General features: G+C 40.2%; 3 protein-coding genes across 8 annotated transcripts in view; 1 reads left to right on the top strand and 2 right to left on the bottom strand.

The window, feature by feature from the left end:
• LYRM7 (LYR motif containing 7) overlaps positions 1-22199 on the bottom strand; it is a 42366-nt gene that overhangs the window by 3692 nt on the left and 16475 nt on the right. The window lies entirely within an intron of this gene.
• The window catches only part of CDC42SE2 (CDC42 small effector 2), a 202785-nt gene that overhangs the window by 164177 nt on the left and 16409 nt on the right, over positions 1-22199 (bottom strand). The gene's annotated exons all lie outside the window — the stretch shown is intronic.
• On the top strand, positions 8157-9169 carry LOC132517894 (tubulin polymerization-promoting protein-like). Its single transcript, XM_060145934.1, is given in 2 exon segments — positions 8157-8670; positions 8673-9169. Coding segments are annotated over 2 exon segments (1011 nt in total).

Below are 22199 nucleotides of genomic sequence, written 5' to 3'. Positions count from 1 at the left end.
CCCCCCCAAAAAAATTTTTGTAACTATGTATGGGGACAGATTAACTAGACTTACTGTGGTGATCATTTCAAAGTATATATAAATACAGAGGACAGACAGCAGAAGCAAGAGCAACTACAATCCTGCAGCCTGTGGAACAAAAACCACATTCACAGAAAGATGAAAAGGCAGAGGGCTATGTACCAGATGAAGGAACAAGATAAAACCCCAGAAAAACAACTAAATGAAAGTGGAGATAGGAAACCTTCTAGAAAAGGAATTCAGAATAATGATAGTGAAGATGATCCAGGACCTCAGAAAAAGAATGGAGGCAAATATCGAGAAGATGTGAGAAATGTTTGACAGACGTAGAAGAATTAAAGAACAAACATGTAGAAGAATTAAAGAACAAACAAAGAGAGATGAACAATACAATAAATGAAACGAAAAATACACTGGAAGAAATCAACAGCAGAATAACTGAGGCAAAAGAACAGATGAGTGATCTGGAAGACAGAATGGTGGAATTCACTGCCACGGAACAGAATAAAGAAAAAAGAATGAAAAGAAATGAAGACAGCCTAAGAGACCTCTGGGACAACGTTAAACGCAACAAAATTCACATTATAGGGGTCCCAGAAGGAGAAGAGAGAGAGAAAGGACCTGAGAAAATATTTGAAGAGACTGTAGTCGAAAACTCCCCTAACATGGGAAAGGAAACAGCCACCCAAGTCCAGGAAGCACAGAGAGTCCCAGTCCCAGTCTCTCCCCCAAGGAGAAACAAACACGCCAAGACACATAGTAATCAAATTGACAAAAATTAAAGACAAAGAAAATTGTCAAAAGCAACAAGGGAAAAATGACAAATAACATACAAGGGAACTCCCATAAGGTTAACAGTTGATTTCTCAGCAGAAACTCTACAAGCCAGAAGGGAGTGGCACGATATATTTAGTGATGAAAAGGAAGAACCTACAACCAAAACTACTCTACCCAGTAAGGATCTCATTCAGATTCGATGGAGAAATCAAAAGCTTTACAGACAAGCAAAAGCTAAGAGAATTCGGCACCACCAAGCCAGCTCTACAACAAATGCTAAAGGAACTACTCTAAGTGGGAAACACAAAAGAAGAAAAGGACCGACGAAAACAAACCCATAACAATTAAGAAAATAGTAATAGGAACATACATATTGATAATTACCTTAAATGTGAATGGATTAAATGCTCCAACCAAAAGACACAGGCTCGCTGAACGGATACAAAAATAAGACCCATATATATGCTTTCTACAAGAAACCCACTTCACACCTAGGGACACATACAAACTGAAAGTGAGGGGATGGAAAAAGATATTCCATGCAAATGGAAATCAAAAGAAAGCTGAAGTAGCAATACTCATATCAGATAAAATAGACTTTAAAATAAAGAATGTTATAAGAGACAAGGAAGGACACTATATAGTGATCAAGGGAACAATCCAAGAAGATATAACCATTATAAATATATATGCACTCAACACAGGAGCACCTCAATACATAAGGCAACTGCTAACAGTTATAAAAGTGGAAACAGTAACACAGTAATAGTGGGGGACTTTAACACCTCAGTTACACCAATGGACAGATCATCCAAACAGAAAATTAGTAAGGAAACACAAGCTTTAAATGACACAATAGACCAGATAGATTTGATATTTATAGGACATTCCAACCAAAAACAGATTACACTTTCTTCTCAAGTGCACATGGAACATTCTCCAGGATAGATCACATCTTGGGTCACAAATTAAGCCTCAGTAAATTTAAGAAAATTGAAATCATATCAAGCATCTTTTCTGACCACAACACTATGAGATCAGAAATCAATTACAGGGAAAAAAATGTTAAAAACACAAACACATGGAGGCTAAACAATACATTACTAAATAACCAAGAGATCATTGAAGAAATCAAAGAGAAAATCAAAAAATATCTAGAGACAAATGACAACGAAAACACAATGATTCAAGACCTATGGGATGCAGCAAAAGCAGTTCTAAGAGGGAAGTTTATAGCTACACAAGCCTACTTCAAGAAACAAGAAAAATCTCAAATAAACAATCTAACCTTACACCTAAAGGAACTAGAGAAAGAAAACAAACAAAACCCACAGTTAGTAGAAGGAAAGAAATCATAAAGATAAGAGCAGAAATAAATGAAATAGAAACAAAAAAAAACAATAGCAAAGATCATAAAACTAAAAACTGGTTCTGAGAAGATAAGCAAAATTGATAAACCATTAGCCAGACTCATCAAGAAAAAGAGGGAGAAGACTCAAATCAATAAAATTAGAAATGAAAAAGGAGAAGTTACAACAGATACCACAGAAATACAAAGCATCCTAAGAGACTACTACAAGCAACGCTATGCCAATAAAATGAACAACCTGGAAGAAATGGACAAATTCTTTGGAAGGTATATAACCTTCCAAGACTGAACCAGGAAGAAATATAAACAGACCAATCACAAGTAATGAAATTGAAACTGTGATTAAAAATCTTCCAGCAAACAAAAGTCCAGGACCAGATGGTTTCACAGGTGAATTCTATCAAACATTTAGAGAAGAGCTAACACCCATCCTTCTCAAACTCCTCCAAAAAATTGCAGAGGAAGGAACACTCCCAAACTCATTCTATGAGGCTACCAACACTCTGACACCAAAACCAGACAAAGATACTACAAAAAAAAGAAAATTACCAACCAGTATCACTGATGAATATAGACACAAAAATCCTCAACAAAATACTGGCAAACAGAATCCAACAACAAATTAAAAGGATATATATATATATATATATATATATATATATATATATATAAAATCATTATGTTGTATACTTGAAACTAATATAGTGTTATATGTCAACTATACCTCAATTAAAAAAAAAAGTCTCCTCAGCTTCAAACAGTTCACAAGCTAGTGGAAAAGACAGATTAACCAAAAGTCCAACAAATAGTGGTTTAAGTAAGAGATTTAACTTTCTCACATATCAAGAAATATAGATTAAGGCAACCCTAGGCTACTGCAGGTCCTTAGTACCACCAAGGACCCAGGCTCTTCTTTTTTTTCCTGTTCTGCTCCTCTTCATGTATGGTTTCTGTCTTCACTGCAGCTGTCACATCACATCTGCATTCCAGGCAGGAAGAGGGGAAAAGGGCGAAAAAGAGAGTGCTAGCTCGGCCTCTGCCTTTTAACAGGAAAACAATAGCTTTACTGGAAGCAACATTCAGTAGACAGCTGCTTACACTGACCAGAAAGGTATCACATGGTCTGAGATATCACTTTTTTTCGTCCCCTGTCACACCGTACTCTGAACACAATTTTTCAGTTAGTGAGACAGAAAGGATATTGAGAGGCAACAACCCATTCACCCTTTTAGCTACACAACATGAATATGCACCCTTCTTCCGATATATAGAATACTACATCCGTTTACTACTTGACTCCTAAGATCTCATCCATGTTCAAATCAAGGATCTCTAGCTGATGTGCTAGCCTTTCCATTAGGTCCAGCTGTGGCTCACATGGTAGATACCTACTGGACCATAGTAAAGAATAAACAGGATACAGCAATAAAAACCTGGAATGGAAAACACATGGCAGTTACTGCTCCACAGCAAATCCTAAATCCTAAATCCTTCTGGACAGAGAAGCAAAAGCTCCTTGCTTTTGGCAGAGCAATAAACTCTAGTCAGCCAAACTGGCAACACCTAATCCTGTTTTCTGGGAGACCCAAAGACCCTCTATTGTCCACTGTCCTTCAAGGCTTCTGGTCTGTCCTCTGGGGGATCCAGATGGAGATATTACAAAAAATGCCCTTCTTTGAGGCTCTGAAGCTTTCATAACCCACTTCCTGTTGATATGAGTTAAGGGACCCAGGGATGGCCTTAAGAGTGAAAGAGAGCTAACCAAACTTGGGTTTTCTTGGCAATACAATTTATTCAAAAACTTTATAACTTCCAATCTATTTTTTTCCAGTCATTTTCATGTGCAAGTAGCCACAGGCAAACATGTTGACACAGTTACTAAGCATGAAGATTTTCATTCTCTGGTTATGGTCTCTATGCTGTCCCATCTCCTTAACTCTTAGCTTAATGGACACTTCTTAAAACAATGAAAAACTATAGGCTCCAGTGAGTAAATGCATCATATATCTGACCTTTGTCTGGCAAATGAGAAAGCTTGGGGCACTGATCTTATATTAGAGCTAAAAGACCCCCTGCTTGTATTGGCTTTAGTTTTAGTGGATAGAAGCAACTGGCATTTTTAGGCCTGCAAGGCTCTAAATTATAGGACCCTCAATCAGATTCCAGGTTGTAGCAAGAAGTGTCCCTTCGCAGAGTAGTACTTCTTTCCATCTTTGCTTTGAAAACTGACTAGCGCAACCTGCATTAATCCTCTTTTTCAATATTTTGCTGAAAGCAGGAAGAAATAACAAGCACACAGTGACATTCTGATTATATCCCTTATTGCTGTAGCTGTACTCCCAAAAAACAGTAAGTTGCACTAACCTTACATTCACTACTACATAACAAGGGCCACCAGCTTAAGGCCTGTAATGGTCAGGTCCATGTTAACAACACTCCCCTCTATCCCTGTCTTCCATTCAACTAATTTCACATTTTAGGTTGTGTAATTTTCAGTATCTCACTTCTGGCAACAACTTCTGTTGTTCTTAGTTATAAGTAACAGAAGCTGACTCTGGCTAATGAGGCAGAAAAGGTATTCATTAACAGTTTATTGGTCTAACTCAAGGAATTACTGTGAAGGCTTAAGAATCAGGCAGGCTTGAGTCTAAGCTTCCAGGAACAATGTCCAAAGACATACCATAGAACTGGCCTGATGACAAAAACTGCTGCTGCCTATGGAGCACTAGAAATAACTACCACTATTTCTACCCTCATGGAGCACAACATGCTATACTTTGGATGTTGCCAGAAACTCAACTTTACTACATCTGTTCCTGCTACCACATCAATGACACTTCTGGATCAGTAACTTGACTCCGCAACCACTGATGCTAACTCCTGCCAGCAAAATGAGTTCTGTGCCAAGCCTCTTTTCTCAAGCTCACTTCCGAATACAGTACAGGTAGTGTGCTGCACCTATGTTAAATGCATGTGCCTGAGGTGCAAAGGAAACTGAGGAAATGAATATTCTAGATCCTATCCTGAGAATTTAGAACTCATAGAAATGGAAATTCCTGAAGTAAGACAAGGACATTCAAAAAGTGGTAAATAACCAGAAAAACTGTCAGATATTCATTACTCTATCCCTTCACACAATTTATCTTATTATGCAATCTTTGAAATCAAAAGGCATCCTACAATTGAATTTTTCTATATTCATTAATTGCTAATACTTTAATTAGGCCAAACATATTACAGTTATATTTACATGCAGTATACTATTTTTCACTGTGATTATTTTATTGATTATAAAATTCCTAACCTTGCTCTCTATATTAGATATCAAAGTACCAAAACAACATTAGTTTAGGAAGTTGTCAGATCTCAACAAGGAACCACACTAAGATCGTGATTTATTTCCTGTATTTTAGGCCCCTGAAAAAGCTTCTCTCTTATGGTCATATTAAATGTATCATTTAAAAATTAATTTCTTAAAATAAACATGGTTTAACTCAATTATGGCCCCAAATCAAAATTTAGGTCAAGATTTAAAAAAATAAATAAAAGAACAGAAGAGGAAGGTACATGTCCAAACTCATTTTATGAGTCCAGCATTAGCCTAATACTAAAACCAAACAAGCACACTATTAAGAAAATTACAGGCCAATGTCCCAGTTGAACATAGATGCAAAAACCCTCAACAAAATGACAGCAAACTGAATTCAACAATACATTAAAAGGATCATATACCATGATCAAGTGGCATTTATTCCAGAGATGCAAGGATTTTTCAATATCAGCAAATAAACGTGATACACCACATCAATAAAATGAAGGATAAAAATCATATGATCATGTAATAAATGCCAAAAAAAGCATTTGACAAAATTCAACATCTGTTTATGACAAAAACCTCTCAACAAAGTGAGTACAGAGGGAATATACCTCAACATAATGAAGACCATATATGAGAAGCCTACAGCTAACATCATACTCAATGGTGAAAACCTGAAAGCTTTCCCTCTAAGATCAGGAACAAGACAAGGATGCCTACCCACTACTTTCATTCAACACAATTTTGCAAGTCCTAGCCAGAGCAACCAGGCAAGAAAAAGAAATACAGGCATCCAAATTGGAAAGAAGTAAAACTGTCACTGTTTGAACATGACATGACATTACATAAAGAAAATCCTAAAGAATCCACCAAGAAACTGTTAGAACTAATAAACAAATTTGGTAAAGTTGTAGGATACAAAAGCAATACAAAAAAATCTGTTGCATTTCTATACACTAATAATGAATGGAATAAACATCAGAAAGAGCAATTAAGAAAAAAACCCTATTAACAATTGCATACAAATGAATAAAATATCTAGGAATATATTTAACCAAGGAGGGAGAGACTGGTACCCTGAAAACTATAAGACACTGATGAAAGAAACTGAAAACACAAATAAATGGAAAGATATTGTGTCCTCATGGATTGGAAGAATTAATATTATCATTAAAATGTCCATACTACCAAAGGCAATCTACACATTCAATGCAATTGTGGCCTCTCCCGTTGTGGAGCACAGGCTCCAGATGCGCAGGCTCAGCGGCCATGGCTCACGGGCCCAGCCTCTCCGCGGCATGTGGGATCTTCCCAGACCAGGTCACAAACCCGTGTCCCTGCATCGGCAGACGGACTCTCAACCACTGCGCCACCAGAGAAGCTCTCAATGCAATTCTTATCAACATTTCAATGCCATTTTTCACATAAACAGAACAAACAATCCTAAAATTTGTAACATGAAAGACCCTGAATAGCCAAAACAATCTTGAGAAAGAACAAGGCTGACAATATCACACTTCCTCATTTCAAACTATACTACAAATCTATAACAATCAAAACAGTATGGTATTGGCATAAAAGAAAAACAGCACACAACAACCACCAAAAATGGAACACACAGACACAGAGAAAAGATCTGTGGTTGTCAAAGGTAGGATCAGGGTGTGTGTGTGAAACAGGTGAGGCTGGTCAAAAGTATAAACTTCGAGTTATAAGACAGATAAGCTCTGGTGATGCAATGTACAGCATGGTAACTATAGTTAAAAATACTGTATTGTACACTACAAAGCTACAGTAATCAAAACAGTGTGGTATTGGCACAAAAACAAACATGGATCAATGGAACAGAATAGAGAGCCCAGAAATAAATCCATATACCTATGGTCAAATCTTTGACAAAAGAAGCAAGAATATATAATGGAAAACAGTCTCTTCAGCAAGTGGTGCTGGGAAAGTTGGACAGGTGCACGTAAAATAATGAGGTTAGAACACACCCTCACACCACACACAAAAAATAAACTTCAAATGCCTTAAAGACTTAGACGTAAGACATGACACCATAAAACTCCTAGAAGAGAAGAGAGGCAAAGCATTCTCTGACATAGATCATATCAATGTTTTCTTAGGTCAGTCTCCTAAGGCAATAGAAATAAAAGCAAAAATAAACAAATGGGACCTAATCAAAGTTACAAGCTTTTGTACAGCAAAATGAAAAGATAACCTACAGACTGGGAGAAAATATCTGCAAATGATATGACTGACAAGGGCTTAATTTCCAAAATATACCAACAGTTCACAAAACTCAACAATTAAAACAAACCCAATTGAAAAACGGGCAAAAGATCTAAATAGACATTTCTCCAAAGACATACAGATGACCAATAGGCACATGAAAATCTGCTCAACATCACTAATCATTAGAGAAATGCAAATCAAAACTACAGTGAGGTACCACCTCACACCAGTCAGAAGGGCCATCAGGAAAAAATTTACAAATAACAAATGCTGGAGAGGGTGTGGAAAAAAGAAAACCCTCCTACTTGTTGGTAGGAATGTAAATTGGTGCAGCCACTACAGAAAACAGTATGAAGGTGCCTCAAAAAACTAAAAATAGACTGGGTCGTTCGCCTGCGAGTCGCAGAGGCACCTGCTGCAGCTGCCGCATCTCTGAGCATGGCTGACAGCAAGCCCAAGCCCCCCAAGCCTGCCAACAAGACGCCCCCCAAGTCCCCAGGGGACCCCACGAAGGACAAGGCAGCCAAGAGGCTGTCACTAGAGTTGGAGGACGCCAGCAAAGGGGGAGCCACCACGGCCCGGAGCCCAGCGCCCTGGAGGAGGTTTACGGTGCACTGGTACACCAGAGCCACCTGTAAGGAGATGCATGGCAAGAACTGGTCCAAGCTGTGCAGGGACTGCCAGGTGATCGATGGCAGGAACATGACCGTCACCGACATGGACATCATCTTCAGCAAGATCAAGGGCAAGTCCTGCAGGACCATCACATTTGAGCAGTTCAAGGAAGCTCTGGAGGAGCTGGCCAAGAAGAGAGTCAAAGACAAGAGCCGTGAGGAGGCCACCCAAGAGGTGCACAGGCTCACTGAGGGCAAGGCCCCCATCATTTCGGGGGTGACGAAAGCCATCTCCTCGCTCACCGTGTCGCGGCTCACGGACACCACCAAGTTCACGGGCTCCACAAGGAGTGCTTCGACCCGTCCAGAAGGCGCAAGGGCAGGGCGGGCCACGTGGACCTGGTGGACAAGTCAGGCTATGTGCCGGGCTACAAGCACGCGGGCACCTACGACCAGAAGGTGCAGGGGAACAAGAAGCCGGTGGGGCCTTCTCCTGTCGCCCGGTCCCCCCCGCCGCCTCACACTTCGTTATATTCCTGTGCTTGCAGGCAGAACTCTGACCCAGGGCTGGACAGCCGCGGAGGCACCAGGCCTCCCTCCCCGGCGGACCCGCACTCCCCTCGAACCCAGCTTTGGCCCCGACTCACCTTTCCTAACACAACTGCCTCGTCCCTGCCAGGAAGTGGGCAGATGACCCTTTCCAAAGTGTCTCCCAGGGCCAGACCACACCGGCCACTGGTTTGCAGCAAAGGGGGTGTTTTAAAGGAGCTGGTGGGCAGACGCTGTCTGGGGGTGCTGACCCGCAAGCGCCAAGGCACCAACCAGCAGCACCGATAAAGCAGATGGAGCCCTGGACAGGGCGCCGCAGTGCCCAGAGAGCACCACGCAGGTATGGGAGGCAGGGCACACCGTGCACGCTTGCACACCCACGCACACATGCACGCACATACATTCACCCACGCATGCACCTACGCACACACTCGCTAAGCACCCACAACACACGCACACGCACACACGTAGCTACGCACGCACCCACGCACGCACACGCATGCACCCACACGCGCTCAGGCACACAAACCGACGACCAGGTCTGCGCTGATGGCGGGCGCCGAGCTGAGGGCTGCAGTGCAAAGGAAGAAGCCTCCTCTGTCGCTCAAAGTGACTTGAAGTGTGATGTCACAAGATTTCAAAATGGAAACTAAGGGCAATTCATTTCGCTTCTCTGAGAAGAAATAGGAAACAGTGATGCATGTTTATTCTCAGAATGGCTCAGGGAAGACTCAGAATATTCCGTCTCTGTGACTCCCTCCCAATGGCCCCTGTCTCCCGGCCCTGAGCGGGGAAGACCCCCAGGGGCCGGGCCCTGGACTAGAGGCTGCGGGTGGCCTGCCGGCTCTCTCCTTGCTCCTCCGGCCGCTGTGGTTCCTCTGGCCTCTCTGGAACCTCCGTGAGCAGCCTTCCCCGTCCTCCCTGCCCTGGAGTGCAGAAACCGCAGGGCAGGGCCAGGCCAGGGGAGGGCCAGAGGCCGGCAGCATCTGCAGGGTTTGGTTTCTCTGAGAGGCCAGAGGTGGGGCCTCCTGCTGTCACAGTGGGACCTTGGCAATGTGTCCCTTTGCATGGACATGGCCACAGCCTGGCGGGTAATGCTCTGGGCCCTGTGGTCCTGGTTTTGGTCCTGGGGGAAGCCCATGGCAGCCCCTGGGGAATGCTTCCCAGGAATCCAACTGCCCTGCCGCTAACTGTCCTGTGTCCAGGGCAGCAGGCCAGTTAGGGGCACCCCTCCATGGACACATGGCCTGGCCCACGGCACAGGTGGCTGTGAGTGCCACAGCACTGCCATGGCAGGTACGTTGGTCACAGCTGGACCTGGGAGATCCCGCCCACCCACACAGAGGGGCTCAGGCCAGCACTCCCAGCCGACACGGCCACTCGCACGGGGCTCCCCCTGGGATGGCAGTGGCCTCTGCAGGCAGCTTCATCCTGAGGTCCTGGCACCTCACCACACTGTCACCCAAGAAGTGATGGAGCACAGGTCCGGGGTCACTGCGAGGATGTGAATCGCTGCCGTCTAGAAAGTTTCTAAAACTTGGGGATCCGAACCTGCCCGGCCAGGCCCCCAATCCACCACCAGGAAACTGAGGCCCGAGGGCTGGGGGAAAGCAGGCAGGACACCGACCCCCACTCTAGGCTCCTCTCCTCCCTCCAGAGGCAAGAGTCACCTGGGGAATCACGTCTGCAGAGAACTCTGAACGTGCAGAGTGTTTCTGAGCACTAAGTTCATCACAGATGGGAAAGCCCGTGTTCCAGGGTCAGCCGGTTCCTCTCCGTGGACTCGGGACAGGACTCCTCCCCAGACCCATGCTCTACCCATTCGCTGCGGGTCTCTGCCTGCCTGACAGCCCGGCGCCCCCCCCCCCCAGCCGTCCCACAGCAGGACCCTGGAGTCCAGCCCTCCCAGCTGGTCAGGGGCTGGCCTGCCCGGGAGCACACGGGAGGTGGTCTGAGCAGAAGAAACCACGCCAGTGGCATCCTGGGACGCTTCCTCACGCTGCCCCCACCCCGGGGCCGGCCTGCAGGGCCGACACCACCCGCTGCAGGAAACCATCTTCCCGATGGTTACAGCAGCACCTCCTCCTTGGGTTAAGGAAAGTCAACTGCACACAGCTGCCCCCGTGGCCATCCCTGCCTCAGCCCCACACTTGCGGGCTCCCAAACTGCTGAGGCCGAGGTGTCCAGGTGGGTCTCAGGTGTCCCCAACCCGCCTGAGGCTTCTTTCCCAAAGTGTAGCTCTGGAAGCACATCTCCCGCTCAGGGCAGGAGGAAGCGGTGGCCCCCTCCCCGTCGGCTCTATCACGGCATCTGTGTGTAGCCCCAACACAGCACATCGCTCGGGCTCCAAGCTCTGCACAGACACACATGCCTCCCTCAGGCTCTGGACACTGTGGACACACAGGCAAGTGTGCATCTTTGCTACATGTTCTATGCAATACCCATTCGCTTCTACTAACTGCAGTTAACTAGGAACTACATGTCTCTCTGTGAACAAAGGAAACTGCACAGCAAGCCCACCAGGAAGCAGGGACCCGTGGTCAGGGCGAACCATGCTGACTGCGCCGAGTGCCGGGACAGCAGAGCAAGCGTTTGAGAACACTGATCGCACCACAGCACTTATTTATTTCTACTTAATGCTCTCGGATAAGCAACTAGACGGTGGTCAGTTCACCAAAATTGAAGTTCAAATTACGTAAGTTTAAAATATTATAGGAAGAGATCTATATTTATACTGGAGTATTTTTTTTTAAGAAGATGTTGGGTAGGAGTTTATTAATTAATTAATTTTTGCTGTGTTGGGTCTTCGTTTCTGTGCGAGGGCTTTCTCTAGTTGTGACAAGCGGGGGCCACTCTTCATCACGGTGTGCAGGCCTCTCACTACCGTGGCCTCTCGTTGCGGAGCACAAGTTCCAGACGCGAGGCTCAGTAGTTGTGGCTCACGGGCCTAGTTGCTCCGCGGCATGTGGGATCCTCCCAGACCAGGGCTCAAACCCGTGTCCCCTGCATTAGCAGGCAGATTCTCAACCACTGTGCCACCAGGGAAGCTCCCCATAGTGGAGTATTTTTCCACCTCGAATATCCTCAGTCTTAAGGTTTGAGGCCGATGAAAATTACAGTCAGGAAGAGGCACGCGGAGCTCCAGCGGCATCGCCTCCTGTCTAAGCTGCTCTATGTCCACGCCCCAGTGGCTAAGAACTCAGGGCAGGCCGTGGCGTCCCTCTGAAGCACCAAGTGGACAGAGGCTCACACACCCGAAGCCTGGGCCTGCTCAGCCACCGGCTGTCATGAATCAAGTTTTAACAGCACACAGCCCCACCATGCACCGTGCAACGCCTGTGGCTGCTTCTCTGGCTACGCCGGCGGCAGGGAGAAGATAAGTCACAGAGGCCATGGCCTACGAAACCTACAGCAGTCACCGCCTGGACCTTTAGGGGAGGCTGCTGGTGCTGCCTCCACCCCTGAGGACCCAGCAGGCTCCTTCCTCTGGGAGTGTTCCCACACAAGCTGGCACACCCCGTCCCACAGTGCACGCAGGTGGGGACACTGCAGTCCCCTGTCCGTACGATCAGGTTGACAATTCAGCTGTACTGTGAAGTCACCACGAGGCTAGAATGTCCTTAGAATGCTGACCCTGAGTAGCTTCCCTCCAATGACTGACTACTGAGCGCTCTGTGAAGTCCCGTGGCTTGGGCGTGTGGAGAGTGTGGCTGGTGGTTGCCCGGCACTTTGAGATGCTTTGGTTAACTCTCTCTCTTCCCCAAACCAAGCCAAACAACAAAGGAAACACACGTAACTCAAATTTGAAAGGGAGCATATGCTACTAGTTTGAACTAAGTTTTTTTCAGGAAAGGGAAATAAATGTATATATAGATGGGGGGGGAGCTAAAAATAGAGTTGCCATAAGATCCAGCAATCCTACTCCTGGGCATATATTTGAAACTATAATATGAAAAGATTCATACACCCCTATGTTTATAGCAACACTATTCACAATAACCAAGACACAGAAGCAACCTAAATGTTCATCAACAGATGAATGCATAAAGAAGATGTGGTATAAATACACAGTGGAATACTACTCAAACACAAAAAATAATAAAATAATGCCATTTGCAGCAACATAGATGGATCTAAAGATTATCATACTAAGTGAAGTCAGAAACAGAAAGACAAATACCATATGATATCACTTACATGTGGAATCTAAAATATGACATAAATAAACTTATCTAGAAACAGAAACAGACTCACGGACATAGAGAACAGACTTGTGGTTGCCAAAGGGGAGGGCCGGTATGGGAGGGATGGACTGGGAGTTTGGGATTAGCAGATGCAAACTACTATAAATAGAATGGATAAACAACAAAGTCCTACTGTATAGCACAGGGAACTATATTCAATATCCTGTAATAAACCATAATGGAAAAGAATATGAAAAAGAATGTATATATGTATAACTGAATCACTTTGCTGTACAGCAGAAATTAACATAACATTGTAAATCAACTACTTCAATAAAATAAATGTTAAAAATACTGTATTGTGTATTTGAAAGATGCTAACAGTAAATCTTAAAAGTTCTCATCACAAGAAAAAAATTTGTCACTGTATATGGTCATGGATATTAACTAAAAACTTACTATGGTAATCATTTCACTATATACACATATATGTTGTATACATAATGAAATGATTATATATAACCATTATGTTGCACACCTAAAACTAATACAATGTTGTATGTTAACTGTCAATTAAAAAAAATCTTTCAATGGCATGGTTTGTAAGAGTGTGAAAATCACAGAGGCATTTAGGATATAAATAATTTATAGGACATTAAAATATTTAACTCTGCAATTATAAAAAGTCTCTAAATATATAAAACACAAAAATACAAATGAGTTTAAATAGACAACTTGCATACAAAATTTTCTTTTTTTTATAATTAATTTTTTATTGGAGTATAGTTGCTTTACAATGTTGTTAGTTTCTACTGTACAGCAAAGTGCATCACCTATATATATGTATACACACATATATGTATATATATACACATATATGTGTGTATACATATATATATATATATATATATATACACACACATACATATATATATACATACACCTCCTTTTGGATTTCCTTCCCATTTAGGTCACCGCAGAGCACTGAGTAGAGTTCCCTGAGCTATAAGGCAGGTTCTCATTAGTTATCTATTTTATACATAGTATCAATAGTGTATATATGTCAATCCCAAACTCCCAATTCATCCCACCCTCCCCCGTCCCCCCTTGGTGTCCATACATTTGTTCTCTATGTCTGTGTCTCTACTTCTGTTTTGCAAATAAGATGATCTATACCATTTTTTCTAGATTCCACATATATGCGTTAATATGCGATATTTGTTTTTCTCTTTCTGACTTACTTCACTATGTATGACAGTCTCTAGGTCCATCCACGTCTCTACAAATGACCCAATTTTGTTCCTTTTTATAGCTGAGTAATATTCCATTGTATACAGGTATCACATTCTTCTTTATCCATTCCTCTGTTGATGGACATTTAGGTTGCTCAAAATTGTTTTCTTTAAGAACCTCTTCCTGACCCACCAAGTTTGGGATTTGGAGCTCTGCCTATGTACCTGAACAGCCCCTCTACCTCTCCTGATATGGCAGCCAAAGGACTGTGACTGAACACTTTATTGTTTATCTTCTAATACGGTGCTCTAAGTTCCATAAAGACTGACCACTGTTCTATTCTTAGTGCCTAGCACAACAGGTATTGAATAAATGGTTGTTGAATCACATTAACCTACCTTAGAATACAAACTATAAAGATAGTTTAGGGCAAAGACGAATATAAAAAACCAAAGGACAGAAGTTTAAAAACACATCTGAAATAAAGAATAGCTTCCTAGAGCTTTTTTTTTCTCTTTCAGTACTGTTCTTTATTATTTTCCAATTAAAAAAAAAACACCTTATTTTACAATCACTTAGGTAACACAATGCAGACAAAGAATATATTTAACCTTTTTTTCTTCAGCAATATCCACTCTGTGAAATATAGAGAAGACTCACGATATAGGCCTCTGATCTCAAAGAGCTCAAATTCTGGGGACCTTGTTAAATATGCAGATATCCTCTGCTTTTCTGCACAAGCACATTAGCCAGAAAATATGTCTTCTTAAAGCCTCTGACCTTGAAGCACATATCGCAAAAAACTCCTTCCATCCATAGGCAGAAACGTTTATCCATCATCCTCCTTCTTTACTAGCTCATCATTCATCCCACCCATGTTTGTTTTAATTCTCAGCAATATCATATTGCTCTCTGGTGACTTTGAGATCCTTTGTAGGTGGCATGAATGCTAAAATGGTTGCATTGTGGTACATCAAATCCATGGTATGAGATTATTCATCCATTTAAAACAAACAAAACGAAAAACAGCATGCTACGTGTTCTTTAAACCCTGTCTAAATGGTGTGCTGCATAAAATCTTGTAAAAGGATAAGAAAAGGAAGAAAAGCAACTGTCCAAAGGTCCAAAGTATATTGAACCACTAGGGAGAAAAATGATGATGGAACAATAAAGGTAAACTCTGGATCAGAAAGGGCATTTTTTCCTACAATTAACGAATATTCATGAATAACTATAGATAAAATAATGAGTGAGACAGTTCCTGCCTCAGGGAGTCTGATATCTAGCACCAGAGAGAGAAATAAAGCACATATACACATCACAAAGATAATACCCAATGGCAAGCTGGGTAAATAATCTGAAGGGAGATTACAAGGTACCATGAGAGCATATGAAAAGGGTATATACTGTTTTTAAAAAAATGTATCACACATGTTCAGAAGCATGTTCCTATTTTGTTTGTCTTACATATATACCAGACAGGAAGTTAAAAAAACATGGATAATGCTACTCAGAAACTAAGTAAATATGTAGCCCTAAAGTCTTGAGTTTTCTTGGTACCATCTATAACCATACATTTGGTTACTGTCTATAGAATATATGTTTCATAAAGGCCAACACTGAAACCAGTTGACCAATATCCATATTAGAAAGAGGGCTTTGAAAATGTCAATAGTCAATGACAAAGCAAGTATAGAAAAATACTGAAATTAACTCATTGTTCTAAGTCAGTTAGTTTTCACTTTTCTACAGAAAACCTCGGAAGGCTAGAATGGACCAATGATGAGACTGATATGAATTAAAATTTATGATTAATCCAAATTCATGTACCTGTAATCATACCAAAAAAAATAAAAATACAAAAAAAGTAGGGAATGCTTGGAAAGAAAATAGTTTTCCCAATATTTTTGAGATTTTAAAAATAAGGAGTTTTTCTCAAATGATGAAATTATTATATCTATAATAAAGAATAGTGAAATTATCTTCAAGGATAAGGAAAGCAGTCTTTTTTAAAAGGAAAAAAAGAGAAATTATTTAGGATAAAGAGTTCTTTCTGCTACTCAGTAGTTAATTTCCACTGTAGATATTACTTAGAAGGGAGAAAAAAAGAGATGGATTGAGAATTTATGCATACAGGTAATTAATTTTGCAGATGAAGTTTCATTTCATTATTTTCAGTTTCTATTATTTTTCATGTTGGGACTTTATCTGATCTTTTTTAGAGATACACAGTCATAACTCTATTTTCTAGGCAAGCAGAATTTTAATTCCTCTCACTTCTGTATGTCAGTAAAGACATTGCTAAAATATGTGGAGGAATTTTACTTAAAGTAAGTTCTTAAAACAGATTAAAGACTCAAATTTGTTCTATCTTAAACCCATAGGAATAAAGTAGGAAAAAGAGACCCATATATAACTTAACAGAAAGAATGAGGCCTTTCTTAAGGCAATATAGCATTAGATACTAATAATCATGTACGAGTCAAAATTTTCAATCTTGTGGAAAAATTAAACTATACAGAAAACCAAAAGAAAAAAAGAAATTTAAACCAATATTATCATATTTAAAACCAGGCTTCTGAAATGTAGCTACCAAATTTAGTTATCTGAAATAACCTAAATTTTTATTCATATAATAAAGATAATATTTTGCTATAATTACCCATATAAAATTTTGGCTACAGTACACAGAAGCTCTAAAGATTATTATTAAGATTAAAGACAATGACTACAAATTTTCAATTTAGGATTAACCATGTTTATTGCCCTTAGAAATATAACTGGATCTGATAATTTCTGATAAATACTCATGAACTAAAAATAAATTTAAAAGTCCTATAGGACATATACTACTAGATATTAAGATTTACTGTAAGGCTGTAGTAATCAAGACATTATGGGTTGTGATGCAAGGACGGAAAAACAAACTAATTGAAGAGATTATAAAGTCCAGAAACAGATGCACACATATAGTTATTTGATTTTTTTTAACTTTTTATTTCATATTGGAGTATAGCCAATTAACAATGTTGTGAAAGTTTCAGGTGCACAGCAAAGTGACTCAGCCATACATATACATGTATCCATTCTCCCCCGGACTCCCTCCCGTCCAGGCTGCCACATAAAACTGAGCAGAGTGCCCTGTGCTATACTAATTATACTTTAGATGTAATTATTTTTATACCGTTTTAAAGACTACTTTCCCAACAGAAAGTTGTTTTTTTTTAATGTCCATGCCTCTCTCTCGCTTTGTCAGCTTACCCTTCCCCCTCCCCATATCCTCAAGTCCATTCTCTACCAGGTCTGTGTCTTTATTCCTGTCTTACCCCTAGGTTCTTCATGACATTTTTTTCTTCTTAAATTCCATATATATGTGTTAGCAAACAGTATTTGTCTTTCTCTTTCTGACTTACTTCACTCTGTATGACAGACGCTAGGTCTATCCACCTCATTACAAATAGCTCAATTTCGTTTCTTTTTATGGCTGAGTAATATTCCATTGTATATATGTGCCACATCTTCTTTATCCATTCAACAGATGATGGACACTTAGGTTGTTTCCATCTCCGGGCTATTGTAAATAGAGCTGCAATGAACATTTTGGTACATGACTCTTTTTGAATTATGGTTTTCTCAGGGTATATGCCTAGTAGTGGGATTGCTGGGTCGTATGATAGTTCTATTTGTAGTTTTTTAAGGAACCTCCATACTGTTCTCCACAGTGGCTGTATCCATTTACATTCCCACCAACAGTGCAAGAGGGTTGCCTTTTCTCCACACCCTATCCAGCATTTATTGTTTCTAGATTTTTTGATGATGGCCATTCCGACTGGTGTGACATGATATCTCATTGTAGTTTTGATTTGCATTTCTCTAATGATTAATGAAGTTGAGCATTCTTTCATGTGTTTGTTGGCAGTCTGTATATCTTCTTTGGAAAAATGTCTATTTAGGTCTTCTGCCCATTTTTGGATTGGGTTGTTTGTTTTTTTCTTATTGAGCTGCATGAGCTGCTTATAAATTTTGGAAATTAATCCTTTGTCAGTTGCTTCATTTGCAAATATTTTCTCCCATTCTGAGGGTGGTCTTTTGGTCTTGTTTATGGTTTCCTTTGCTGTGCAAAAGCTTTGACGTTTCATTAGGACCCATTTGTTTATTTTTGTTTTTATTTCCATTTCTCTAGGAGGTGGGTCAAAAAGGATCTTGCTGTGATTTATGTCATAGAGTGTTCTGCCTATGTTTTCCTCTAAGAGTTTGATAGTTTCTGGCCTTACATTTAGGTCTTTAATCCATTTTGAGCCTATTTTTGTGTATGGTGTTAGGGAGTGTTCTAATCTCATACTTTTACATGTACCTGTCCAGTTTTCCCAGCACCACTTATTGAAGAGGCTGTCCTTTCTCCACTGTACATTCCTGCCTCCTTTATCAAAGATAAGGTGACCATATGTGCGTGGGTTTATCTCTGGGCTTTCTATCCTGTTCCATTGATTTATATTTCTGTTTTTGTGCCAGTACCATACTGTCTTGATTACTGTAACTTTGTAGTAGAGTCTGAAGTCAGGAAGCCTGACTCCTCCAGCTCCATTTTTCATTCTCAAGATTGCTTTGGCTATTCGGGGTCTTTTGTGTTTCCATACAAATTGTGAAATTTTTTGTTCTAGTTCTGTGAAAAATACCACTGGTAGTTTGATAGGGATTGCATTGAATCTGTACATTGCTTTGGATAGTAGAGTCATTTTCACAATGTTGATTCTTCCAATCCAAGAACATGGTATATCTCTCCATCTACTTGTATCATCTTTAATTTCTTTCATCAGTGTCTTATAATTTTCTGCATATAGGTCTTTTGTCTCCTTAGATAGGTTTATTCCTAGATATTTTATTCTTTTTGTTGCAATGGTAAATGGGAGTTTTTTCTTGATTTCACTTTCAGATTTTTCATCATTAGTGTATAGGAATGCCAGAGATTTCTGTGCATTAATTTTGTATCCTGCTACTTTACCAAATTCATTGATTAACTCTAGTAGTTTTCTGGTAGCATCTTTAGGATTCTCTATGTATAGTATCATGTCATCTGCAAACAGTGACAGCTTAACTTCTTCTTTTCCAATTTGGATTCCTTTTATTTCCTTTTCTTCTCTGATTGCTGTGTCTAAAACTTCCAAAACTATGTTGAATAAGTGGTGAGAGTGGGCAACCTTGTCTTGTTCCTGATCTTAGTGGAAATACTTTCAATTTTTCACCATTGAGGATGATATTGGCTGTGGGTTTGTCATATATGGCCTTTATTATGTTGAGGAAAGTTCCCTCTATGCCTACTTTCTGCAGGGTTTTTATCATAAATGGGTGTTGAATTTTGTCGAAAGCTTTCTCTGCCTCTATTGAGATGATCATATGGTTTCGCTCCTTCAATTTGTTAATATGTTTTATTATATTGATTGTTTTGCGCATATTGAAGAATCCTTGCATTCCTGGAATAAACCCCACTTGATCATGGTGTATGAACCTTTTAATGTGCTGTTGGATTCTGTTTGCTAGTATTGTGTTGAGGATATTTGCATCTATGTTCATCAGTGATATTGGCCTGTAGCTTTCTTCCTTTGTGACATCCTTGTCTGGTTTTGGTATCAAGGTGATGGTGGGCTCGTAGAATGAGTTTGGGAGTGTTCCTCCCTCTGCTATATTTTGGAAGAGTTTGAGAAGGATAGGTGTTAGCTCTTCTCTAAATGTTTGATAGAATTCGCCTGTGAAGCCATCTGGTCCTGGGCTTTTGCTTCTTGGAAGATTTTTAGTCACAGTTTCAACTTCAGTGCTTGTGACTGGTCTGTTCATATTTTCTATTTCTTCCTGATTCAGTCTTGGCAGGTTGTGCATTTCTAAGAATTTGTCCCTTTCTTCCAGGTTGTCCATTTTATTGGCATAGAGTTGCTTGTAGTAATCTCTCATGATCTTTTGTATTTCTGCAGTGTCAGTTGTTACTTCTCCTTTCTCATTTCTAATTCTATTGATTTGAGTCTTCTCCCTTTTTTTCTTGATGAGTCTGGCTAATGGTTTATCAATTTTGTTTATCTTCTCAAAGAACCAGCTTTTAGTTTTATTGATCTTTGCTATCGTTTCCTTCATTTCTTTTTCATTTATTTCTGATATGATTTTTATGATTTCTTTCCTTCTGCTAACTTTGGGGTTTTTTTGTTCTTCTTTCTCTAGTTGCTTTAGGTGGAAGGTTAGGTTGTTTATTCGAGATGTTTCCTGTTTCTTAAGGTAGGATTGTATTGCTATAAACTTCCCTCTTAGAACTGCTTGTGTTTCATCCCATAGGTTTTGTATTGTCGTGCCTCCATCGTCATTTGTTTCTAGGTATTTGATTTCCTCTTTGATTCCTTCAGTGATCACTTCGTTATTAAGTAGTGTATTGTTTAGCCTCCATGTGTTTGTATTTTTTACAGATCTTTTCCTGTAATTGATATCTAATCTCATAGTGCTATGGTCAGAAAAGATACTTGAAACAATTTCAGTTTTCTTAAATTTACCAAGGCTTGACTTGTGACCCAAGATATGATCTATCCTGGAGAATGTTCCATGAGCACTTGAGAAAAATGTGTATTCTGTTGTTTTTGGATGGAATGTCCTATAAATATCAATGAAGTCCATCTTGTTTAATGTATCATTTAAAGCTTGTGTTTCCTTATTTTCATTTTGGATGATCTGTCCATTGATGAAAGTGGGGTGTTAAAGTCCCCTACTATGAATGTGTTACTGTCGATTTCCCCTTTTATGGCTGTTAGTATTTGCCTTATGTATTGAGGTGCTCCTATGTTGGGTGCATAAATATTTACAATTGCTATATCTTCTTCTTGGATCGAACCCTTGATCATTATGTAGTGTCCTTCTTTGTCTCTTCCAGTTATTTGATTTCATGATAAAGGTGGCCCTACAGTGCAGCGGGGAAAGAGTGGTCTTTTCAATAAATGATGCTGGATCAACTGAATATTCAGATATAAAAAAATAAATCTTGACTGCTATCTCATACCATATACAAAAATCAACTCTAGTTGATATAAACAACAAAATGAAAAAGACCAAACAATAAAGCTTTTGGAAGAAGCATAGGATAATCTCTTCATGATCTTGCTTGAGACAGGAAAAGATTTCTTAAACAAGACTCAGAAAAATATTAACCATAAAGGAAAAAAGGGATAAACTGGACTACATTAAAATTAAGACCTTCTCATCAAAAGATAAAAACAGCAAAACGAAAAAGCAAGACAAAAAGCAGAAGATTCTTATAATATATATATATATATCCAACAAAGGATTTATATTCAGAACATACAAAGAATTTCTTCAAATCAATAATAAAAAGGCAGATAACCTCTTAGAAAAATGGGCAAAAGACCTGAACAGCCACTTCATAAAAGAGAATATCCAAATGGCCATTAAACAACTGAAAAAGTGCTAGTTCTTCATTAATTACCAGAGAAATGCAAATTCAAATCACAATGTGATACCATTACATAACCACCAGAAACTCTAAAATTAAGAGATGCACAGTATCAAAGAGCTGGTGAGGATAAATCAACTGGAGTTCTCAGATACCACTGCTTCAAGTGTAACTTAGTCTAACTACTTTGGAAAGCTGGTTAGCAGTACCTATTAAAGCTGAATAAACACATACCATATGACATGGCAGTTTCACTCATACAATATTCACAGAAATGTTGCTACACACAATGATAAAGATGAATCTCACAAATATAATATTGAGAGAAAGAAGCCAGACAAAACAGAAATCCTATATGATTCCATTTACATAAAGTTTCAAACACTTTATTATATTAGGTTAAAATTGATAGTGTTAAACGGACAGCGGTTATACTTATGGGAAGGGGCTGACGGTGAGG

The sequence above is a fragment of the Lagenorhynchus albirostris genome, chromosome 3 (assembly GCF_949774975.1).
Source record: "Lagenorhynchus albirostris chromosome 3, mLagAlb1.1, whole genome shotgun sequence".
Taxonomy (NCBI): domain Eukaryota; kingdom Metazoa; phylum Chordata; class Mammalia; order Artiodactyla; family Delphinidae; genus Lagenorhynchus; species Lagenorhynchus albirostris.
Note: the sequence above shows the minus strand (reverse complement) of the source record. Positions and strands in the feature narration are given on the sequence as shown.